Here is a 19,416-nt window from a genome sequence, read left to right on the forward strand (position 1 = left end):
AACTACTTTTATATGTGTTCTAGGGAAAGGGGGGGATTTGAACTTTTAATACTTTTTATATTTTTTTATATTTTTTTTAACTTTTTATTTTATTTTATTTTTTTGTATTTATTAGACCCCCTAGGGGTGTTGAACCCCAGGGGGTCTGATCACTAATGCAATGCATTACAATGCTAATTGTCACGGGATGGTTAGAGTCCGGCAATAGGCAATGTGTAATATATATTTCATGTGGAATGTATTCTCTAACCTGTTGTAAACATCAGTGTGTAGTTGGCTGATTCGGGTCTAGTGTGTTAGCACATTGTATGCAAATACCTCTAACTAGTGAGGACCAGTGAGGACAATGGGTGGAGATAATCTGATCAGTGTCTCCAAGAAGATGTTGGATGGTGCATTGTCCATAGTAGACAGGGAGTCTGCTCTCCTTGGTATAGGTGAGGGGGGAAGGATCTGTGACTCAGCCCTCCCCACCCACAGATATAGGTGTAACAGTTTTAGTATATAGTTGTAGCTGGAGTTAGTATGAGTTAGCCGGCCTGTGCACAGCTCTGTAGAGAGCCAAGATTTAGTTACAGGACCAAGGAACCAAAGTTATCATTGGATTGTGACTTCTGTGGACTTATTGTTATTACGGTTGATGTGACCGCCACCGGCTACTAACTTTGTGGATTACAATAAATTGCTGTTGTCTCCCGACCTCTTGCGTCCCTGTTGATTCAAGATATCCTCCGGAGGAAGACGTATACCTTTGCTCCGTGACAACTGGTTGGCAGCGGTGGGATCAACAGCGGACAGCGAGATGGACTACAGCAGCCCAGCGATTAATGGAGCCACAACCTCAGAATACAGGAACTGGACTATGGCAAGTCTAAAATTAAGGGCCCGGGAACTAAACCTGAGTTACCAGGGAAGAACGAAAGAGCAACTGATCGAGGCACTGGAGGAGATGACCCTGCAAAGCGACCATGAGGAGGGCTGCCCCCAGGAGACTGGAGAGATACAGGAGTGGCAGGTACAGACCCAAAAGAGCAGATGGGTTGTTTTGTATGAGGAGGAATTGGCAGTGCTGGGGCTAGAAGCAACTGCAGAGCAAAGGAGTAGAGCATTACAGAGGGCTCAGGAAACGGAGAAGGAGGAACAGAGAATGGCGCATGAAAAGGAAAGAATGGCGCATGAAATGCGAATGGCTGAGATAACTATGAGGAATTATAATCAAACGTCGACCCCCAGCCCAACAGTGAGAGAACCACCATATGTCTCCCATAAAGACTTCAAGACCTTTGAGGAAGCGGCTGGGGATGTTGATGGATATTTTCAGGACTTCGAACACCAGTGCCGCCTGATGGAAGTCCCAGAGAAGGATTGGGTCCGGTATCTGGTGGGGCACCTACGAGATGGGGCTGCGGAAGCTCTCAGAGCCATGGACCCTAGTGATCAGCGGGACTATGAGGCCATTAAAAGAGCGGTGCAGAAGTATTATGCAGTCACTCCAGAATCCTACCGAGTTCAGTTCCGCTCTTTGTCTTACAATGGGGGAAGCTCCTTCCACATGTTCGCCCACAAGTTGAAGCAAGCATGCAAGCGCTGGCTAGAAGGAGAGGAGGCTGTCACAGTCGATAAGATCCTCCAAGTCATACTTAAGGAACAGTTCTTTTCCCAGTGCCCCGCTGAGATCCGTGAGTGGGTGCTGGAACGGAACCCAGCCACAGTTGAGCAAGCTGCTTCTCTTGCAGATGAGGGCCTGACCATCAAGCCGCAGTGGAAGAGGTTGTTTGCAGAGGAGCGGAAAACTACCACAGTCCGCCAGACACCCTTCAGCCAGCCAACCACCTTTCGTGCCCGGCCTCAGGATTACAATTCCCCCTCTACCCCTGTCCCAGCCCATCGGCCTCCAGCTATGAACAACCCTGTCCCTAGACAACGACCTACTGGAAGAATGCTAGAGCGCAGATGTTTTGGGTGCGGGCGGCCTGGACATTTGCAAGCTAGTTGCCCTGTTAACATGGGGGCACGGGCCACCGTGGCATCCCGGCCTATTCACTACCTGGGAACCACTCCTAGGACAGAAAGTTTGGCCCCATTTCCAGATGACTCCATGAATGACACATCTGTTCCACCTCCAGGGGTCTATGGGATTCAGCCTTCCGCCACACATCCCGCAAACCTTCAGCGGAAGCACGTGCAGGAGGTCCTACTGGATGGCCGAACAGTTGTTGGATTCCGGGACTCGGGAGCTTTCCTAACGGTAGCGGACCCCCGAGTTGTGCGACCCGAGGCCCTAGAGGAGGGCCCTGGCATTTCTATCAAGTTGGCAGGGGGTACTCAAAGACGTATTCCTAAAGCTACCGTGGAACTCGACTATGGTTATGGACCAAAACGATGCACAATTGGTGTGATGAGCGGGCTGCCGGCCGATGTTCTGTTAGGCAACGATGTTGGAAATCTACAGTGCCACTTTGTGGGAGCAGTGACCCGAAGCCAAGCTCAGAGAGACGCCAACATGGATCGACCGGATTTTCTGCCAGATGCCAGCCCTTCAAACCTACAACTTTACCATTCAGTACCGCCGAGGGAACCAACACCAGAACGCAGATGGGTTATCCCGGCAGGAGGACATATGAGCTATAGAGACTGATGTGCATTCCCCAATTTACCTGTGTAGGCCAATTGTGTCATGCACATGTTTTGAGAGGGGGAGGGGTTGTCACGGGATGGTTAGAGTCCGGCAATAGGCCATGTGTAATATATATTTCATGTGGAATGTATTCTCTAACCTGTTGTAAACATCAGTGTGTAGTTGGCTGATTTGGGTCTAGTGTGTTAGCACATTGTATGCAAATACCTCTAACTAGTGAGGACCAGTGAGGACAATGGGTGGAGATAATCTGATCAGTGTCTCCAAGAAGATGTTGGATGGTGCATTGTCCATAGTAGACAGGGAGTCTGCTCTCCTTGGTATAGGTGAGGGGGGAAGGATCTGTGACTCAGCCCTTCCCACCCACAGATAGAGGAAGTAACAGTCTTAGTATATAGTTGTAGCTGGAGTTAGTATGTGTTAGCCGGCCTGTGCACAGCTCTGTAGAGAGCCAAGATTTAGTTACAGGACCAAGGAACCAAAGTTATCATTGGATTGTGACTTCTGTGGACTTATTGTTATTACGGTTGATGTGACCGCCACCAGCTACTAACTTTGTGGATTACAATAAATTGCTGTTGTCTCCCGACCTCTTGCGTCCCTGTTGATTCAAGATATCCTCCGGAGGAAGACGTATACCTTTGCTCCGTGACACTAATGCATTGCAATGCATTGCAAAAAATCATCATCTCTTTTGCAGGCTGCATACACCAGCCTGCAAAAGAGAGAATTTGCAGACTGGCTGGGAGCCCTTAACAAGGCTCCCGGCTGTCATGGCAACGGGGTGTCGGCGATCCCTGCCAAAATGGCGGCGCCCATGCGCCGCCGGGAAGATGGCGCCTCCGGCGCCTTTGACAGCAGCGCCGGAGGGGTTAATGCCTCCGATCGGTCCGGGGACCGATCGGAGGCATTAGAGCCGGTTGTCTACTGCTTAAAGCAGTAGACACCCGGCGGCTATGACGGTCGCCATAGTTACAGACCCGACGCGCCGTACTATTACGGCGCATGTCGGGAAGGGGTTAACAGAGCACACCTGGTCATTTAATTTAGCTGGCAGTGACAGGAACTGTTAGTCAGTATTCACACCAGGTTGGTTGCAGTAATGGCCCAGAGGGCTCCGTAGGGTTTTATTTGTTTATTTTTTTAATAAACCCTGCTGACCATAACACCTATCTATAATACATAGTGTAGAATACTCTTAGGACTCCTAGGAACCTATCTATAATACATAGTGTAGAATACTCTTAGGACTCCTAGGAACCTATCTATAATACATAGTGTAGAATACTCTTAGGGCTCCTAGGAACCTATCTATAATACATAGTGTAGAATAATCTTAGGGCTCCTAGGAACCTATCTATAATACATAGTGTAGAATACTCTTAGGGCTCCTAGGAACCTATCTATAATACATAGTGTAGAATACTCTTAGGGCTCCTAGGAACCTATCTATAATACATAGTGTAGAATAGTCTTAGGACTCCTAGGAACCTATCTATAATACATAGTGTAGAATACTCTTAGGACTCCTAGGAACCTATCTATAATACATAGTGTAGAATAGTCTTAGGACTCCTAGGAACCTATCTATAAAATATAGTGTAGAATACTCTTAGGACTCCTAGGAACCTATCTATAATACATAGTGTAGAATAGTCTTAGGACTCCTAGGAACCTATCTATAAAATATAGTGTAGAATACTCTTAGGGCTCCTAGGAACCTATCTATAAAATATAGTGTAGAATACTCTTAGGACTCCTAGGAACCTATCTATAATACATAGTGTAGAATAGTCTTAGGACTCCTAGGAACCTATCTATAATACATAGTGTAGAATAGTCTTAGGACTCCTAGGAACCTATCTATATAACATAGTGTAGAATACTCTTAGGACTCCTAGGAACCTATCTATAATACATAGTGTAGAATAGTCTTAGGACTCCTAGGAACCTATCTATATAACATAGTGTAGAATACTCTTAGGGCTCCTAGGAACCTATCTATAATACATAGTGTAGAATAGTCTTAGGACTCCTAGGAACCTATCTATAAAATATAGTGTAGAATACTCTTAGGGCTCCTAGGAACCTATCTATAAAATATAGTGAAGAATACTCTTAGGACTCCTAGGAACCTATCTATAATACATAGTGTAGAATAGTCTTAGGACTCCTAGGAACCTATCTATAAAATATAGTGTAGAATACTCTTAGGGCTCCTAGGAACCTATCTATAAAATATAGTGTAGAATAGTCTTAGGGCTCCTAGGAACCTATCTATAAAACATAGTGTAGAATAGTCTTAGGACTCCTAGGAACCTATCTATAAAATATAGTGTAGAATACTCTTAGGGCTCCTAGGAACCTATCTATAAAATATAGTGTAGAATACTCTTAGGGCTCCTAGGAACCTATCTATAAAACATAGTGTAGAATAGTCTTAGGACTCCTAGGAACCTATCTATAAAATATAGTGTAGAATACTCTTAGGGCTCCTAGGAACCTATCTATAAAATATAGTGTAGAATACTCTTAGGACTCCTAGGAACCTATCTATAATACATAGTGTAGAATAGTCTTAGGACTCCTAGGAACCTATCTATAATACATAGTGTAGAATAGTCTTAGGACTCCTAGGAACCTATCTATAATACATAGTGTAGAATAGTCTTAGGACTCCTAGGAACCTATCTATATAACATAGTGTAGAATACTCTCAGGACTCCTAGGAACCTATCTATAATACATAGTGTAGAATAGTCTTAGGACTCCTAGGAACCTATCTATAAAATATAGTGTAGAATACTCTTAGGGCTCCTAGGAACCTATCTATAAAATATAGTGTAGAATACTCTTAGGACTCCTAGGAACCTATCTATAAAATATAGTGTAGAATACTCTTAGGGCTCCTAGGAACCTATCTATAATACATAGTGTAGAATACTCTTAGGACTCCTAGGAACCTATCTATAATACATAGTGTAGAATACTCTTAGGGCTCCTAGGAACCTATCTATAATACATAGTGTAGAATACTCTTAGGACTCCTAGGAACCTATCTATAATACATAGTGTAGAATACTCTTAGGGCTCCTAGGAACCTATCTATAAAACATAGTGTAGAATACTCTTAGGGCTCCTAGGAAGGCAAGGAAGTTGCCCCCTCGTGTAAGATCTTTGAAGACAAAATATTGTAAAGTGATGAAGTGATGATCCAGCCCCCACAGATATGGCCCTGATCTCATCATCATCAAATCTGTCTGCGATTACCTGAAGAGACATATGGATTGGAACAATCCTATATCCAGAGAAGATTTGTGCTTAGATCTCCAAGAAGGCAGGACCAACATCCCTGCTGACTTCCTTAAAAAAACATCTGTCTGCAAATGCTGAGAAGAACTGATGTGAGGCAAAGTGCAAAAGTCACCCCAAATATATTGATGGGATTTACATTTCTTTTTTCTTCTATCACTTTAATTTTATAAGTTAACTAATTGCAAACTATTATCACTTCTATTTTTTAAATAATTTTAACATTGCAACAACTGTACCCCCAAGTTACTTGACTAAAAATGTTGTCACCAAACAATAAATACAATTTAAAAAAACTTTTGATATTGACACATTGAAATTTATTTAAAAACATTATTCATGTATTTATTTGGAACATGTAATGAAAAAGGGGAAATTACTGATCTCAGCCTTGGGACTCATTATTTTTATTTTTCTCATTTAATACGTTTAGATTCAAGAATGAGCCAATAATGTGTTGTAATGTTATCTCTAGAGATCCCTTCCTTGGGAATTTAGGGTTTAGATATAAATCATGAACAGGGTATGTACCGTATTTTTCGGACTATAAGACACACTTTTTTTCCCCAAAATTTTTGGGGAAAAAAAGGGTGCGTCTTATAGTCTGAATGTGCCTGGCCTGGCACCCGCCGTAATAGAGAGGCGAATGCCGGCAAGTGATAGACGCCGGGGCCTGAGACATCGCTGCGCTCCTCTGCCCTGAATGAAGCCAGCAGCGGGAGGAGTGATGCTATTCCGCTCCTCCGTCCCCCCGCCGCTGGCTTCAGGCAGGTCAGAGGATCGTAGCGATGTCTCAGGCCCCGGCGTCTATCCCTCCCCGGCATCCGCCTCTCTAGTACAGCGGATGCCGGGTCTGCAGTCTGTCAGCGGCCTCTTCTCCCCCGGGGCCGGTCCCCACCGGCCCCGTACCTGTAGAGTTGCAGGCCGGCTACTGCGCGGCGATATCGCAGGAGCCGACCTGTTCGGGTGACAGCCGGGAGCCTAATGAGGCTCCCAGGCCTGTCACTGCTGTATTAGTATTACGGCTGGTCTCTATGACCAGCCGTAATACTAATAGACAGAATGTCCCATAGACGGCAATACACTTGTATTGCCGTCTATGGGACTTGTGATCAAGTGACCGCAGGTTCAAGCCCCCGGGGGGGAATAAAATAGTAGAAAAAAAAAAAACCTTTAAAAATATATAATAAAAATATGAAAAATAAAAGTTCTAAATCACCTCCTGTCCCTAGAATATATATATAAAAGTAGAAAATCATATGTCATAAACCACCGGGTTTTTTTTTTTTTCAATACAAGGTGATCTAAGCAATAGATATTCCCCAAAATGGTATAACTAAAAAGTACTTCTGGCCCCGCAAAAAAACCCACTCTATGCATCCCCGTACAGCTGCAGGGTCACCTGTCAATGTGGCCTTGCAGCTGTTGCAAAACTACAACTCCCATATATTAAATATTTTACCATTTTTTGCTTCAAATTTTTTTTTCCCCTATTTTCCTCCTCTAAAACCTAAGGTGCGTCTTATAGTCCGAAAAATACGGTAAGTTATTTTTGCTTTTCTACAAGAAACCAGTGGGCACCTTCTAGACTCTGAATCTTTCAATCCAGTGGACACCATCTTCTAGACTCTGAATCTTACAATCCAGAGGACACCTTCTTCTAGACTCCTATTACACTACAGAGGACATCTTCTAGACTCCTAATCTCACAATCCAGAGGATGCATTCTTCTTCTAGACTACTAATCTTACAAACCCAAGGACACTTGGATATTACACTCCAGAGGACTCCTTCTTCTAGACTCCTAGTCTTACAATCCAGAGGACTTCTTCTTCTAGACTTTTATTACACTCCAGAGTACACCTTCTTCTAGACTTCTATTACACTCCAGAGGACACCTTCTTCTAGACTCCTAACCTTACAATCTAGAGGACACCTTCTTCTACACTTCTATTACACTCCAGAGGATGTCGTCTTCTAGACTCCTACTATTACACTCCAGAGGACACCTTCTTCAAGAATCCTAATGTTACAATCCAGAGGACACCTTCTTCTGAACTGCTACACTTGTCTATCAGACACCTTATTTTTACACTAGAGATGAAGGTTCATTATTTGAACTCCACTATTGTCAAAGAATTTTTTATGTTGGGATTCCCCGAGCTGAATGATTATAAGTTGACTTTCTTCTCCATTATTCTGCTCATGTATTCCATGACTATATGTGAAAACCTCTTGATCATTTCACTGGTGTCCACGAGCCCACGTCTCCAGTCTCCAATGTATTTCTTCCTTGGACATTTGGCTCTATCAGACATAATCCTTGTAACAACTATTGTTCCTAAGATGTTGGACATTGTCATAAGGGAAGGGAGCACTATACCTTACATTGGCTGCTTAACCCAATCCTACTTGTATGGGGGAATGATCAGTACTGAGTGTTATTTGCTGTCGGCCATGTCCTATGACCGGTACTTGGCCATCTGTAAACCTCTACATTATATCTCAATGATGACTGTCAAGCTTAGATACAGCCTGGTCATCTCCTCCTGGGTCCTCAGTTTTGCTTTACTGTTTATATCACTTATGCTTTTATGTGACTTAGACTTCTGTGGTCCGAACGTTAGTAACCATTTCTTCTGTGACTACGCCCCACTTTTAGAGCTCTCTTGCTCAGATACCACGGTTCCTGACATAGAAATGATTATCATTGGTTTCCCAGTAATTATTTTGCCCTTTCTATTTGTTATTACGACTTATGTTTATATCTTTATTAGAGATGAGCGAACACTAAAATGTTCGAGGTTCGAAATTCGATTCGAACAGCCGCTCAATGTTTGTGTGTTCGAACGGGTTTCGAACCCCATTATAGTCTATGGGGAACAGATACTCGTTAAGGGGGAAACCCAAATCCGTGTCTGGAGGGTCACCAAGTCCACTATGACACCCCAGGAAATGATGCCAACACCTCTGGAATGACACTGGGACAGCAGGGGAAGCATGTCTGGGGGCATCTAACACACCAAAGACCCTCTATTACCCCAACATCACAGCCTAACAACTACACACTTTACACACTCAATACCACCTCTCTGACAGTAGGAAAACACCTTGAAACATGTGTATTTGGCACTTGCAGTGAGGAGAGCTTGTCACCAGCAGTGAATTTGGCCCTTGTAGTAAGTTGAGGTTGGCACCAACATTTGTTTTGAAAATCAGGGTGGATTGAGCCTCTAACCAGCAGAGTTTGGGCAAATTCATGGTGGAGGGAGCCTCTAAAAACCCCAGTTTGGACCAATTCATGGTGGAGGGAGCCTCTAAAAAACCCAGTTTGGACCAATTCATGGTGGAGGGAGCCTCTAACCAGCCCAGTTTGGACCAATTCATGGTGGAGGGAGCCTCTAAAAACCCCAGTTTGGACCAATTCATGGTGGAGGGAGCCTCTAAACAGCCCAGTTTGGGCAAATTCATGGTGGAGGGAGCCTCTAAAAAACCCAGTTTGGACCAATTCATGGTGGAGGGAGCCTCTAACCAGCCCAGTTTGGGCAAATTCATGGTGGAGGGAGCCTCTAAAAAACCCAGTTTGGACCAATTCATGGTGGAGGGAGCCTCTAACCAGCCCAGTTTGGGCAAATTCATGGTGGAGGGAGCCTCTAAACAGCCCAGTTTGGGCAAATTCATGGTGGAGGGAGCCTCTAAACAGCCCAGTTTGGGCAAATTCATGGTGGAGGGAGCCTCTAACCAGCCCAGTTTGGACCAATTAATGGTGGAGGGAGCCTCTAACCAGCCCAGTTTGGGCAAATTCATGGTGGAGGGAGCCTCTAAACAGCCCAGTTTGGACCAATTCATGGTGGAGGGAGCCTCTAAAAAACCCAGTTTGGACCAATTCATGGTGGAGGGAGCCTCTAAACAGCCCAGTTTGGGCAAATTCATGGTGGAGGGAGCCTCTAACCAGCCCAGTTTGGACCAATTCATGGTGGAGGGAGCCTCTAACCAGCCCAGTTTGGGCAAATTCATGGTGGAGGGAGCCTCTAAACAGCCCAGTTTGGACCAATTCATGGTGGAGGGAGCCTCTAAAAAACCCAGTTTGGACCAATTCATGGTGGAGGGAGCCTCTAAACAGCCCAGTTTGGGCAAATTCATGGTGGAGGGAGCCTCTAACCAGCCCAGTTTGGACCAATTCATGGTGGAGGGAGCCTCTAAACAGCCAAGTTTTGGGAAATTCATGGTGGAGGGAGCCTCTAACCAGCCCAGTTTGGACCAATTCATGGTGGAGGGAGCCTCTAAACAGCCCAGTTTGGGCATATTCATGGTGGATGGAGCCTCTAACCAGCCCAGTTTGGACCAATTAATGGTGGAGGGAGCCTCTAAACAGCCAAGTTTGGACCAATTCATGGTGGAGGGAGCCTCTAAAAACCCCAGTTTGGACCAATTCATGGTGGAGGGAGCCTCTAACCAGCCCAGTTTGGGCAAATTCATGGTGGAGAGAGCCTCTAACCAGCCCAGTTTGGACCAATTAATGGTGGAGGGAGCCTCTAAACAGCCAAGTTTGGACCAATTCATGGTGGAGGGAGCCTCTAAAAAACCCAGTTTGGACCAATTCATGGTGGAGGGAGCCTCTAACCAGCCCAGTTTGGGCAAATTCATGGTGGAGGGAGCCTCTAAACAGCCCAGTTTGGGCACATTCATGGTGGAGGGAGCCTCTAACCAGCCCAGTTTGGACCAATTAATGGTGGAGGGAGCCGCTAAACAGCCCAGTTTGGACCAATTCATGGTGGAGGGAGCCTCTAAAAACCCCAGTTTGGACCAATTCATGGTGGAGGGAGCCTCTAAAAAACCCAGTTTGGACCGATTCATGGTGGAGGGAGCCTCTAACCAGCCCAGTTTGGACCAATTAATGGTGGAGGGAGCCTCTAAACAGCCAAGTTTGGACCAATTCATGGTGGAGGGAGCCTCTAAAAACCCCAGTTTGGACCAATTCATGGTGGAGGGAGCCTCTAACCAGCCCAGTTTGGGCAAATTCATGGTGGAGGGAGCCTCTAAACAGCCCAGTTTGGGCACATTCATGGTGGAGGGAGCCTCTAACCAGCCCAGTTTGGACCAATTAATGGTGGAGGGAGCCGCTAAACAGCCCAGTTTGGACCAATTCATGGTGGAGGGAGCCTCTAAAAACCCCAGTTTGGACCAATTCATGGTGGAGGGAGCCTCTAAAAAACCCAGTTTGGACCAATTCATGGTGGAGGGAGCCTCTAACCAGCCCAGTTTGGACCAATTAATGGTGGAGGGAGCCTCTAAAAACCCCAGTTTGGACCAATTCATGGTGGAGGGAGCCTCTAACCAGCCCAGTTTGGGCAAATTCATGGTGGAGGGAGCCTCTAAACAGCCCAGTTTGGGCAAATTCATGGTGGAGGGAGCCTCTAACCAGCCCAGTTTGGACCAATTAATGGTGGAGGGAGCCGCTAACCAGCCCAGTTTGGACCAATTAATGGTGGAGGGAGCCTCTAAACAGCCAAGTTTGGACCAATTAATGGTGGAGGGAGCCGCTAAACAGCCCAGTTTGGACCAATTCATGGTGGAGGGAGCCTCTAAAAACCCCAGTTTGGACCAATTCATGGTGGAGGGAGCCTCTAAAAAACCCAGTTTGGACCAATTCATGGTGGAGGGAGCCTCTAACCAGCCCAGTTTGGACCAATTAATGGTGGAGGGAGCCTCTAAACAGCCAAGTTTGGACCAATTAATGGTGGAGGGAGCCGCTAAACAGCCCAGTTTGGACCAATTCATGGTGGAGGGAGCCTCTAAAAACCCCAGTTTGGACAAATTCATGGTGGAGGGAGCCTCTAAACAGCCCAGTTTGGGCAAATTCATGGTGGAGGGAGCCTCTAACCAGCAGAGTTGGGGGAAATCAGGGTGGAGGGAGCCTAGTTTTAGCAGAATTGTGCAACGCTTATGGTGGATGAGTATGAGGATGCGGAGGAATTGGAGAGGTTGAGTACAGACATGGAGTTTCATGTTGGGGTGCTTTACACAGGTGGGCACAAAAATGAAGGCTCTACCCAGTGGTGGTTCATTTTTATCAAAGTGAGCCGGTCGGCACTCTCAGCTGACAGACGGGTGCGCTTGTCAGTGATGATGCCACCGGCTGCACTGAACACCCTCTCAGATAGGACGCTGGCGGCAGGACAGGACAGCACCTCCAAGGCATATAGGGCAAGTTCAAGCCACAGGTCCAACTTCGACACCCAATACGTGTAGGGCGCAGAGGGGTCGGAGAGGACAGGGCTGTGGTCGGAAAGGTATTCCCGCAACATGCGCCTATACTTCTCACGCCTGGTGACACTAGGACCCTCCGTGGCGGCACTTTGGCGAGGGGGTGCCATCAAGGTGTCCCAGACCTTAGACAGTGTGCCCCTCGTTTGTGTGGACCGGTGAGAACTTGGTTGCCTACTGGAGGAACTGCCCTCCCTGCCGCCAACGTCACATGCTGGAAACATCTCCATCATATTCTGCACCAATTGCCTGTGGCAAGCATTGATGCGATTGGCCCTCCCCTCTACCGGAATAAAAGACGAGATGTTGTTTTTATACCGGGGGTCAAGGATAGCAAAGATCCAGTACTGGTTGTCCTCCATGATTTTGACAATACGCTTGTCGGTTGTAAAGCACCCCAACATGAACTCAGCCATGTCTGCCACAGTGTTAGTTGGCATGACTCCTCTGGCCCCACCGGAAAGTTCAATCTCCATTTCCTCCTCATCCTCCATGTCTACCCATCCGCGCTGCAACAATGGGACGATTCGAAGTTGCCCGGAAGCCTCCTGTATCACCATCACATCATCGGACAACTCTTCTTCCTCCTCCTCCTCCTCCATTAAACGCAGTGAAGCGGACAGATGTGTGGACCTACTCTCCAGCTGTGACGGATCGGATGCTATCCCTAACTCCTCTGTGTGATCTGAGTTATCCCTGATGTCAATCAGGGATTCTCTCAGAACACACAAGAGCGGGATTGTAAGGCTCACCATCGCATCCTCAGAGCTCACCCTCCTTGTGGACTCCTCAAAGACCCGTAGGATGTCACAAAGGTCTCTCATCCATGGCCACTCATGGATGTGAAACTGAGGCAGCTGACTTTGTGGCACCCTAGGGTTTTGTAGCTGGTATTCCATCAAAGGTCTCTGCTGCTCAACCACTCTATTCAACATCTGAAACGTTGAGTTCCAGCGTGTGGGGACGTCGCACAAAAGCCGGTGTTGTGGCACATGCAGGCGTTGCTGGAGAGATTTTAAGCTAGCAGCGGCTACTGTCGACTTGCGAAAGTGGGCGCACATGCGCCGCACTTTCACCAGTAGCTCTGGAACATTGGGGTAGCTCTTTAGGAAACGTTGCACCACTAGGTTGAAGACGTGGGCCAGGCATGGAACATGTTGGAGTCCGGCAAGCTCCAGAGCTGCTACCAGGTTCCGGCCGTTATCACAAACGACCATGCCTGGGCCCAGGTGCAGCGGCTCAAACCATATTGCCGTCTCATCGAGGAGGGCATCCCTCACCTCGGAGGCAGTGTGCTGTCTGTCCCCCAAGCTGATCAGCTTCAGCACAGCCTGCTGACGTCTACCAACGCCAGTGCTGCAACGTTTCCAACTCGTAGCTGGGGTCAATCTAACAGCGGAGGAGGAGGCGGTGGCGGAGGAGGAGGCGGTGGCGGAGGAGGAGGCGGTAGAGGAGGAGGAGGAGGGGGGTGTTCTTCTCGTGTCCCTGCCAGGAATGTTAGGCGGGGAGACGAGGTACACCGGGCCAGTTTGGGAAGCAGTCCCAGCCTCAACTACATTCACCCAGTGTGCCGTCAGTGAAATGTAGCGTCCCTGTCCGCATGCACTTGTCCACGCGTCGGTGGTCAAGTGGACCTTTGTGCAAAGCGCGGAACTAAGGGCCCGCCTGATGTTGAGTGACACGTGCTGGTGCAAGGCGGGGACGGCACACCGGGAGAGGTAGTGACGGCTAGGGACGGCATAGCGAGGTGCCGCAGTTGCCATCAGGTCCAGGAAGGCGGGAGTTTCAACAAGCCGGAACGCCAACATCTCCTGGGCCAGCAGTTTAGCGATGTTGGCGTTCAAGGCTTGCGCGTGTGGGTGGTTAGCAGTGTATTTCTGCCGCCGCTCCAATGTCTGAGAGATGGTGGGTTGTTGTAAAGAAGCGCCTGATGGTGCCTTTGATGGTGCAGGAGAAGGAGATAAGACAGGAACAGGGGAGGATGAGGGAGAAGTCAACAAAGTGGCGGAGGCAGATGAAGTGGTGTCCTGGCTCGTCCTCTGGAGTGCATCGCCAGCACAGTCAGCAGTGGCAGTGGCAGAGGCAGAGGCAGTGGCAGAGGCAGTGGCAGTGGCGTGAACGGCAGGCGGCCTTTGTCCTGCCGTTGCTGCCTGCCACTGATTCCAGTGCTTGGATTCCAAATGACGGCGCATTGAAGTGGTGGACAGGTTGCTCTTCTCAGAGCCCCTAATCAATTTCGAGAGGCAAATTGTGCAGACAACACTATATCTGTCCTCGGCGCATTCCTTGAAAAAACTCCACACCTTCGAGAAACGTGCCCTCGAGGTGGGAGTTTTTCGGGGCTGGGTACGAACTGGAACATCTTGGGAGATTCCGGGTGTGGCCTGGCTTCGCCTAAGCTGCTGACCTCTGCCTCTGCCTCTAGCTACCCTTTTTGGTGCTGCACCTGCCTCAACATCCACACTACTTTCCCCGCTTGACATCCCCCCTGTCCAGGTCGGGTCAGTGTCCTCATCATCCACCACTTCCTCTTCCAACTCCTGTCTCATCTCCTCCTCCCGCACAATGCGCCGGTCAACTGGATGCCCTGACGGCAACTGCGTCACATCATCGTCGATGAGGGTGGGTTGCTGGTCATCCACCACCAAATCGAACGGAGATGGAGGAGACTCTAGTGTTTGAGCATCTGGACACAGATGCTCCTCTGTTAGGTTCGTGGAATCGTGACGTGGAGAGGCAGGTTGAGGGACAATGAAAGGAGCGGAGAACAGCTCTGGGGAGCAGGGACAGTTTGGGTTATTGTTCTGTAAAGCTTCGGAATTTTGGGAGGAAGGAAGACAAGACTGTTGGGTAATAGGAGGAGAGGAGGCAGAGTCTGACTGGCTGCTGGACAATGTGCTGTAAGCGTTCTCTGACAGCCATTGCAAGACCTGTTCCTGGTTCTCGGGCCTACTAAGGTTTGTACCCTGCAGTTTAGTTAATGTGGCAAGCAACCCTGGCACTGTGGAGTGGCGCAATGCTTGCTGCCCCACAGGAGTAGGCACGGGATGCCCTGTGGCTTCACTGCTACCTTGCTCCCCAGAACCATTCCCCCGACCTCGCCCACGGCCTCGTCCACGTCCCTTTCCGGGAGCCTTGCGCATTTTGAATTCCTAGTTAGAAATTGGCACTGTATACCAGTAGTAAAAATTGTGGGTGCACGTAACCCCAATATATTCTTTGAATTCCCAGTCAGACACTGGCACTATATGGCAGTAGCAAGAAATGAGGGTATTTGTATTCCCAATATATTCTTTGAATTCCCAGTCAGACAATGGCACTGTATACCAGTAGTAAAAATTGTGGGTGTATATAGCCCCAATTCTATTGCTAGGGGACTTGCAGGGTATTTCTGGGGTGAAGGTGGGGGGGCACACCGTTGGAACGGGTATCGGGGTATATATCGGGTATACGGGAATACACTGACAGTGTATTCCATTCAGGATCCTGGGAAAGCTGGGTTGCGGCGATTGAGCCCGTCAGTGCCACGTTACACTGACAAGCTTCTCCCTGGAATTTAGCTCTTATAAGAGCTGTTGGTTGTCTTCTCCTTCCTATCCTAGCCTGTCCCTGCCTACCCAGAATCTAAGCCCTAGCTAGCTGGACGGAAACCTCCGTCCTCGGTGAATTGCAAGCTCAGAATGACGCGAACCTGGGCGGCGCTGTTCTTTTAAATTAGAGGTCACATGTTTTCGGCAGCCAATGGGTTTTGCCTACTTTTCTCAACGTCACCGGTGTCGTAGTTCCTGTCCCACCTACCCTGCGCTGTTATTGGAGCAAAAAAGGCGCCAGGGAAGGTGGGAGGGGAATCGAGTAATGGCGCACTTTACCACGCGGTGTTCGATTCGATTCGAACATGCCGAACAGCCTAATATCCGATCGAACATGAGTTCGATAGAACACTGTTCGCTCATCTCTAATCTTTATCGCCATTTTTGGAATTTCCTCCACAACAGGCCGACAAAAAACCTTCTCCACCTATAGCTCTCACTTGGTGGTGGTTTCCATCTATTATGGCTCCATGTTTATCATCTACATGGTCCCGTACAGAGGTCATTCTGTGACTATTAATAAGTTTATTTCCCATGTCTATATTGTACTGACCCCCCTTGCAAATCCGATGATATACAGTCTGAGAAACAAGGAGATTCAGTCTTCTGTGATGAAATATCTGCAGGTCTGTGGTAAGAGACAGAAGCAAGAAGAAGAAAGACATGGAACTTACTAACAAAGGGGAATTCCGTTCAGTGGATGATAGAATTGGGAATGGGAATGAGAGGTCTGTGTGCAAAAATATACGTTTCTGTTATTATTTTTTGCATTTTGTTTCAATGGCGTTCCCTCTACATTAATATGACTTGGTCATTATGGTTACGGGAACCCCGTATTTATATTGGTTTTATTATGTTTTACATCTTTTATTAAATAAAATACCATTTTCTGAAAATCAATACCTGGGGTCACCAGATTCTTATAGCAAAAGAAAAAAATCTTCAGCTCACCATATCTCTATTGAAGAGATCTACAAGCCTGGGGAGCACGGACTGCTGTATGACTCAGATGAGTGATCAAATAGAAAAGGAGATAAAATCCAGGGTCAACCAGGAAGGATCAACGATGATTCCAGAGTAAACATATAATATAGCTTTTATTTGCTTTGTCATAAAAAGTTACAAAGTAACTGATGGAGTAGACTGGTTACATTCCAAAGTCACCGGATTCTGACGTCCATAACTGTTTCAATGCTTTGTTGACTAACCCATGTCAGGGCTTTTATTTGTAGTAGGGAAAGTTATATGTTTACAACCTTCTGATCACGTTTTATTGCAAGGCAATTTGATTAAAACAATAATTTGTACATTCAAAATACTGTAAAAATAATATAAGGCTGGGTTCACACCTCCGCCCGGCTCTTCGTTATTCATGTCCTTCTGGGGCCCCAAATGATGGAGTGCCAAATTGCTAAAATGTGATTACCCGCGGTCACCTGCAGACCACACATACTATACTGAGGCTGGCAGAGAGAAAAGTCCTCCATATAGGGCTCTCCCTTATATCTCATGTGGGTACAACAGTGCTAAAAAATACAGATCATCTCACAAAAGAACAGACCCTGGATAGCTGCTCATCCATGAACATTAAAGTTCGACTGGAAATATTGGACATCTCTTTGGCGTAGATTATGGGATACCAGTAGGGTTGAGATGTTGTTGAGATTTCAGGATTGATTTTAAAATCTGATTTTCCGATCATTTTCCAACTGATACGAATCATGAAATTTGCTCAATCGCCAAGCGGAATTTTACCTTTTCCAATCCCAATCGCTCAATCCTAATCAATGTTTCTCTATGGGAAAAGTCACTTTTAGTATTGAGACTATCTTGAGATAACCTCTGACCTTGATCCCGCTGGAAAAGATTGCGATCGGAATTCCGATCACGATCGTGAAATTAACTCAATCGCCGATCGGAATCCGATCTTTTCCGATCCCGATCGCTCAACCCTACTAAGGTTCCATCTAGAAATGAGCAAACCCATCATTTTGACAAATATTTGTGTGGTTTGGCATGAACTAGAAATGTTGTTATGGGTCTCCTCAGATCAGTGGACTAACTAAAGTCCTGTGGACCCCTATGAAATCTTTTGTCCGGGGCCCCTACCTCATCCCTACAGCTAATTCTTGATAGTGATAGTAATGGGTGTTAAGGAGCTTAATCAACCTTAGTGTGGTTCCTTAGTGTCATTAGGATAGTCTATGGGTCTCCTTGGTTTTTGGGCAAGATGAAAGCTGCAATCTAAATACTGATGCCAGTGCATATGGGTTCCCTAAGGTGACTGCACCCTCTGTACCCCCTCAAATTCTGCCCCTGCCTCAGACCTAGAGTAAGGCCTAGGGGAGGTGAGTAAAAGTAACAAAAGTTGCTTCACCTCTCCTGGACATTGTCATAGCATTCAGCGTTTCCCTGCCATCCTCTTCAGGACTCTTCCGGTCTCCTTTGTCTTACATTGCATACCCAGTGGCCATCGCTGAGGCCCAAGCACAAACCTCAGTGAAAAATCTGGGTTGAGTAACGTTGTTAGGGAAGTGCCAGACAGCAGTTCCCCAGTGTTGTAGATGAACCCTGGAGGAAGGGGCAAAAGAGACAGTAAGCCCTTGTCTGAAACCCCCCACTATCCCTTCCTGCTTGCCAGTCCTATCCTAGGTAATAGGCGACAACTGGATGACAAACCCTTCCTGAATATGTGACACACAAAATGCGGACAAGACAAACAATGACAAGGGAGGTCAGTTAGCCAGGGGTCAGTAACAGTCGAGCAATGCACCGTCAAAATCAAAATCCAAAAGAGTAGTCAATAGGGAAAGCCAAAGGTCAAGAATCAGAATACAAAAATTAACAGCAAGAGAAAAGCCAGAATGCACAAAGCAATAGCAAGCATCAATGTGAATGTGAGCCAAGAAAAAATATGGAAGAAGAACTCGCCCTGGACATGATAGGAAGGCCGGCTGTCAATCACAGGGCAAGGCTAAAATTAACTATTGGAGTAGAAGAGGGAAATGAAGGTGAAGGAGATAGGTGTGGTGGGAAATCACTTACGAAGGTGAAAGAATAGGACAGTGTTCAGCCAATGCAAAAGAACCAAAAAGAAGAAATCACAGACGAACATGCCTCATGTGCCGCAGCATGCAGCCGGATAATGATGCCAAAGCCCAGACGGGCAAAGACGTTACAAACGTAATGCATTGGCCGTAATGGATCTGAAGAGGGCACCGGAGGTGCTCCAGATGCTGCAAGGAACTCAGAAGAGGTGAGGGAAGGGGACTATACCTGTGTGTTACCTTTACTCATATCCTAGGTGCCCTAAGAGTATTCTACACTATGTGTTATAGATAGGTTCCTAGGAGTCCTGACAGTATTCTACACTATGTTTTATAGATAGGTTCCTAGGAGTCCTAAGAGTGTTCTACACTATGTGTTATAGATAGGTTCCGAGGAGTCCTAAGAGTATTCTACACTATGTGTTATAGATAGGTTCCAAGGAGTCCTAAGAGTATTCTACACTATGTGTTATAGATAGGTTCCTAGGAGTCCTAAGAATATTCTACACTATGTTTTATAGATAGGTTCCTAGGAGTCCTAAGAGTATTCTACACTATGTAT

General features: G+C 46.9%; 1 protein-coding gene across 1 annotated transcript; it reads left to right on the forward strand.

The window, feature by feature from the left end:
* The first annotated feature begins 8,050 nt into the window (after positions 1 to 8,050).
* LOC142202258 (olfactory receptor 1468-like) lies at positions 8,051 to 16,484 on the forward strand. The gene is made up of 2 exons (XM_075272319.1): positions 8,051 to 8,716; positions 16,176 to 16,484. Exons 1-2 carry the CDS (start codon positions 8,051 to 8,053, stop codon positions 16,482 to 16,484), a joined length of 975 nt encoding a protein of 324 aa, XP_075128420.1.
* The last annotated feature ends 2,932 nt before the right edge of the window (positions 16,485 to 19,416 follow it).

Source organism: Leptodactylus fuscus, chromosome 5, assembly GCF_031893055.1.
Source record: "Leptodactylus fuscus isolate aLepFus1 chromosome 5, aLepFus1.hap2, whole genome shotgun sequence".
Taxonomy (NCBI): Eukaryota; Metazoa; Chordata; class Amphibia; order Anura; family Leptodactylidae; genus Leptodactylus; species Leptodactylus fuscus.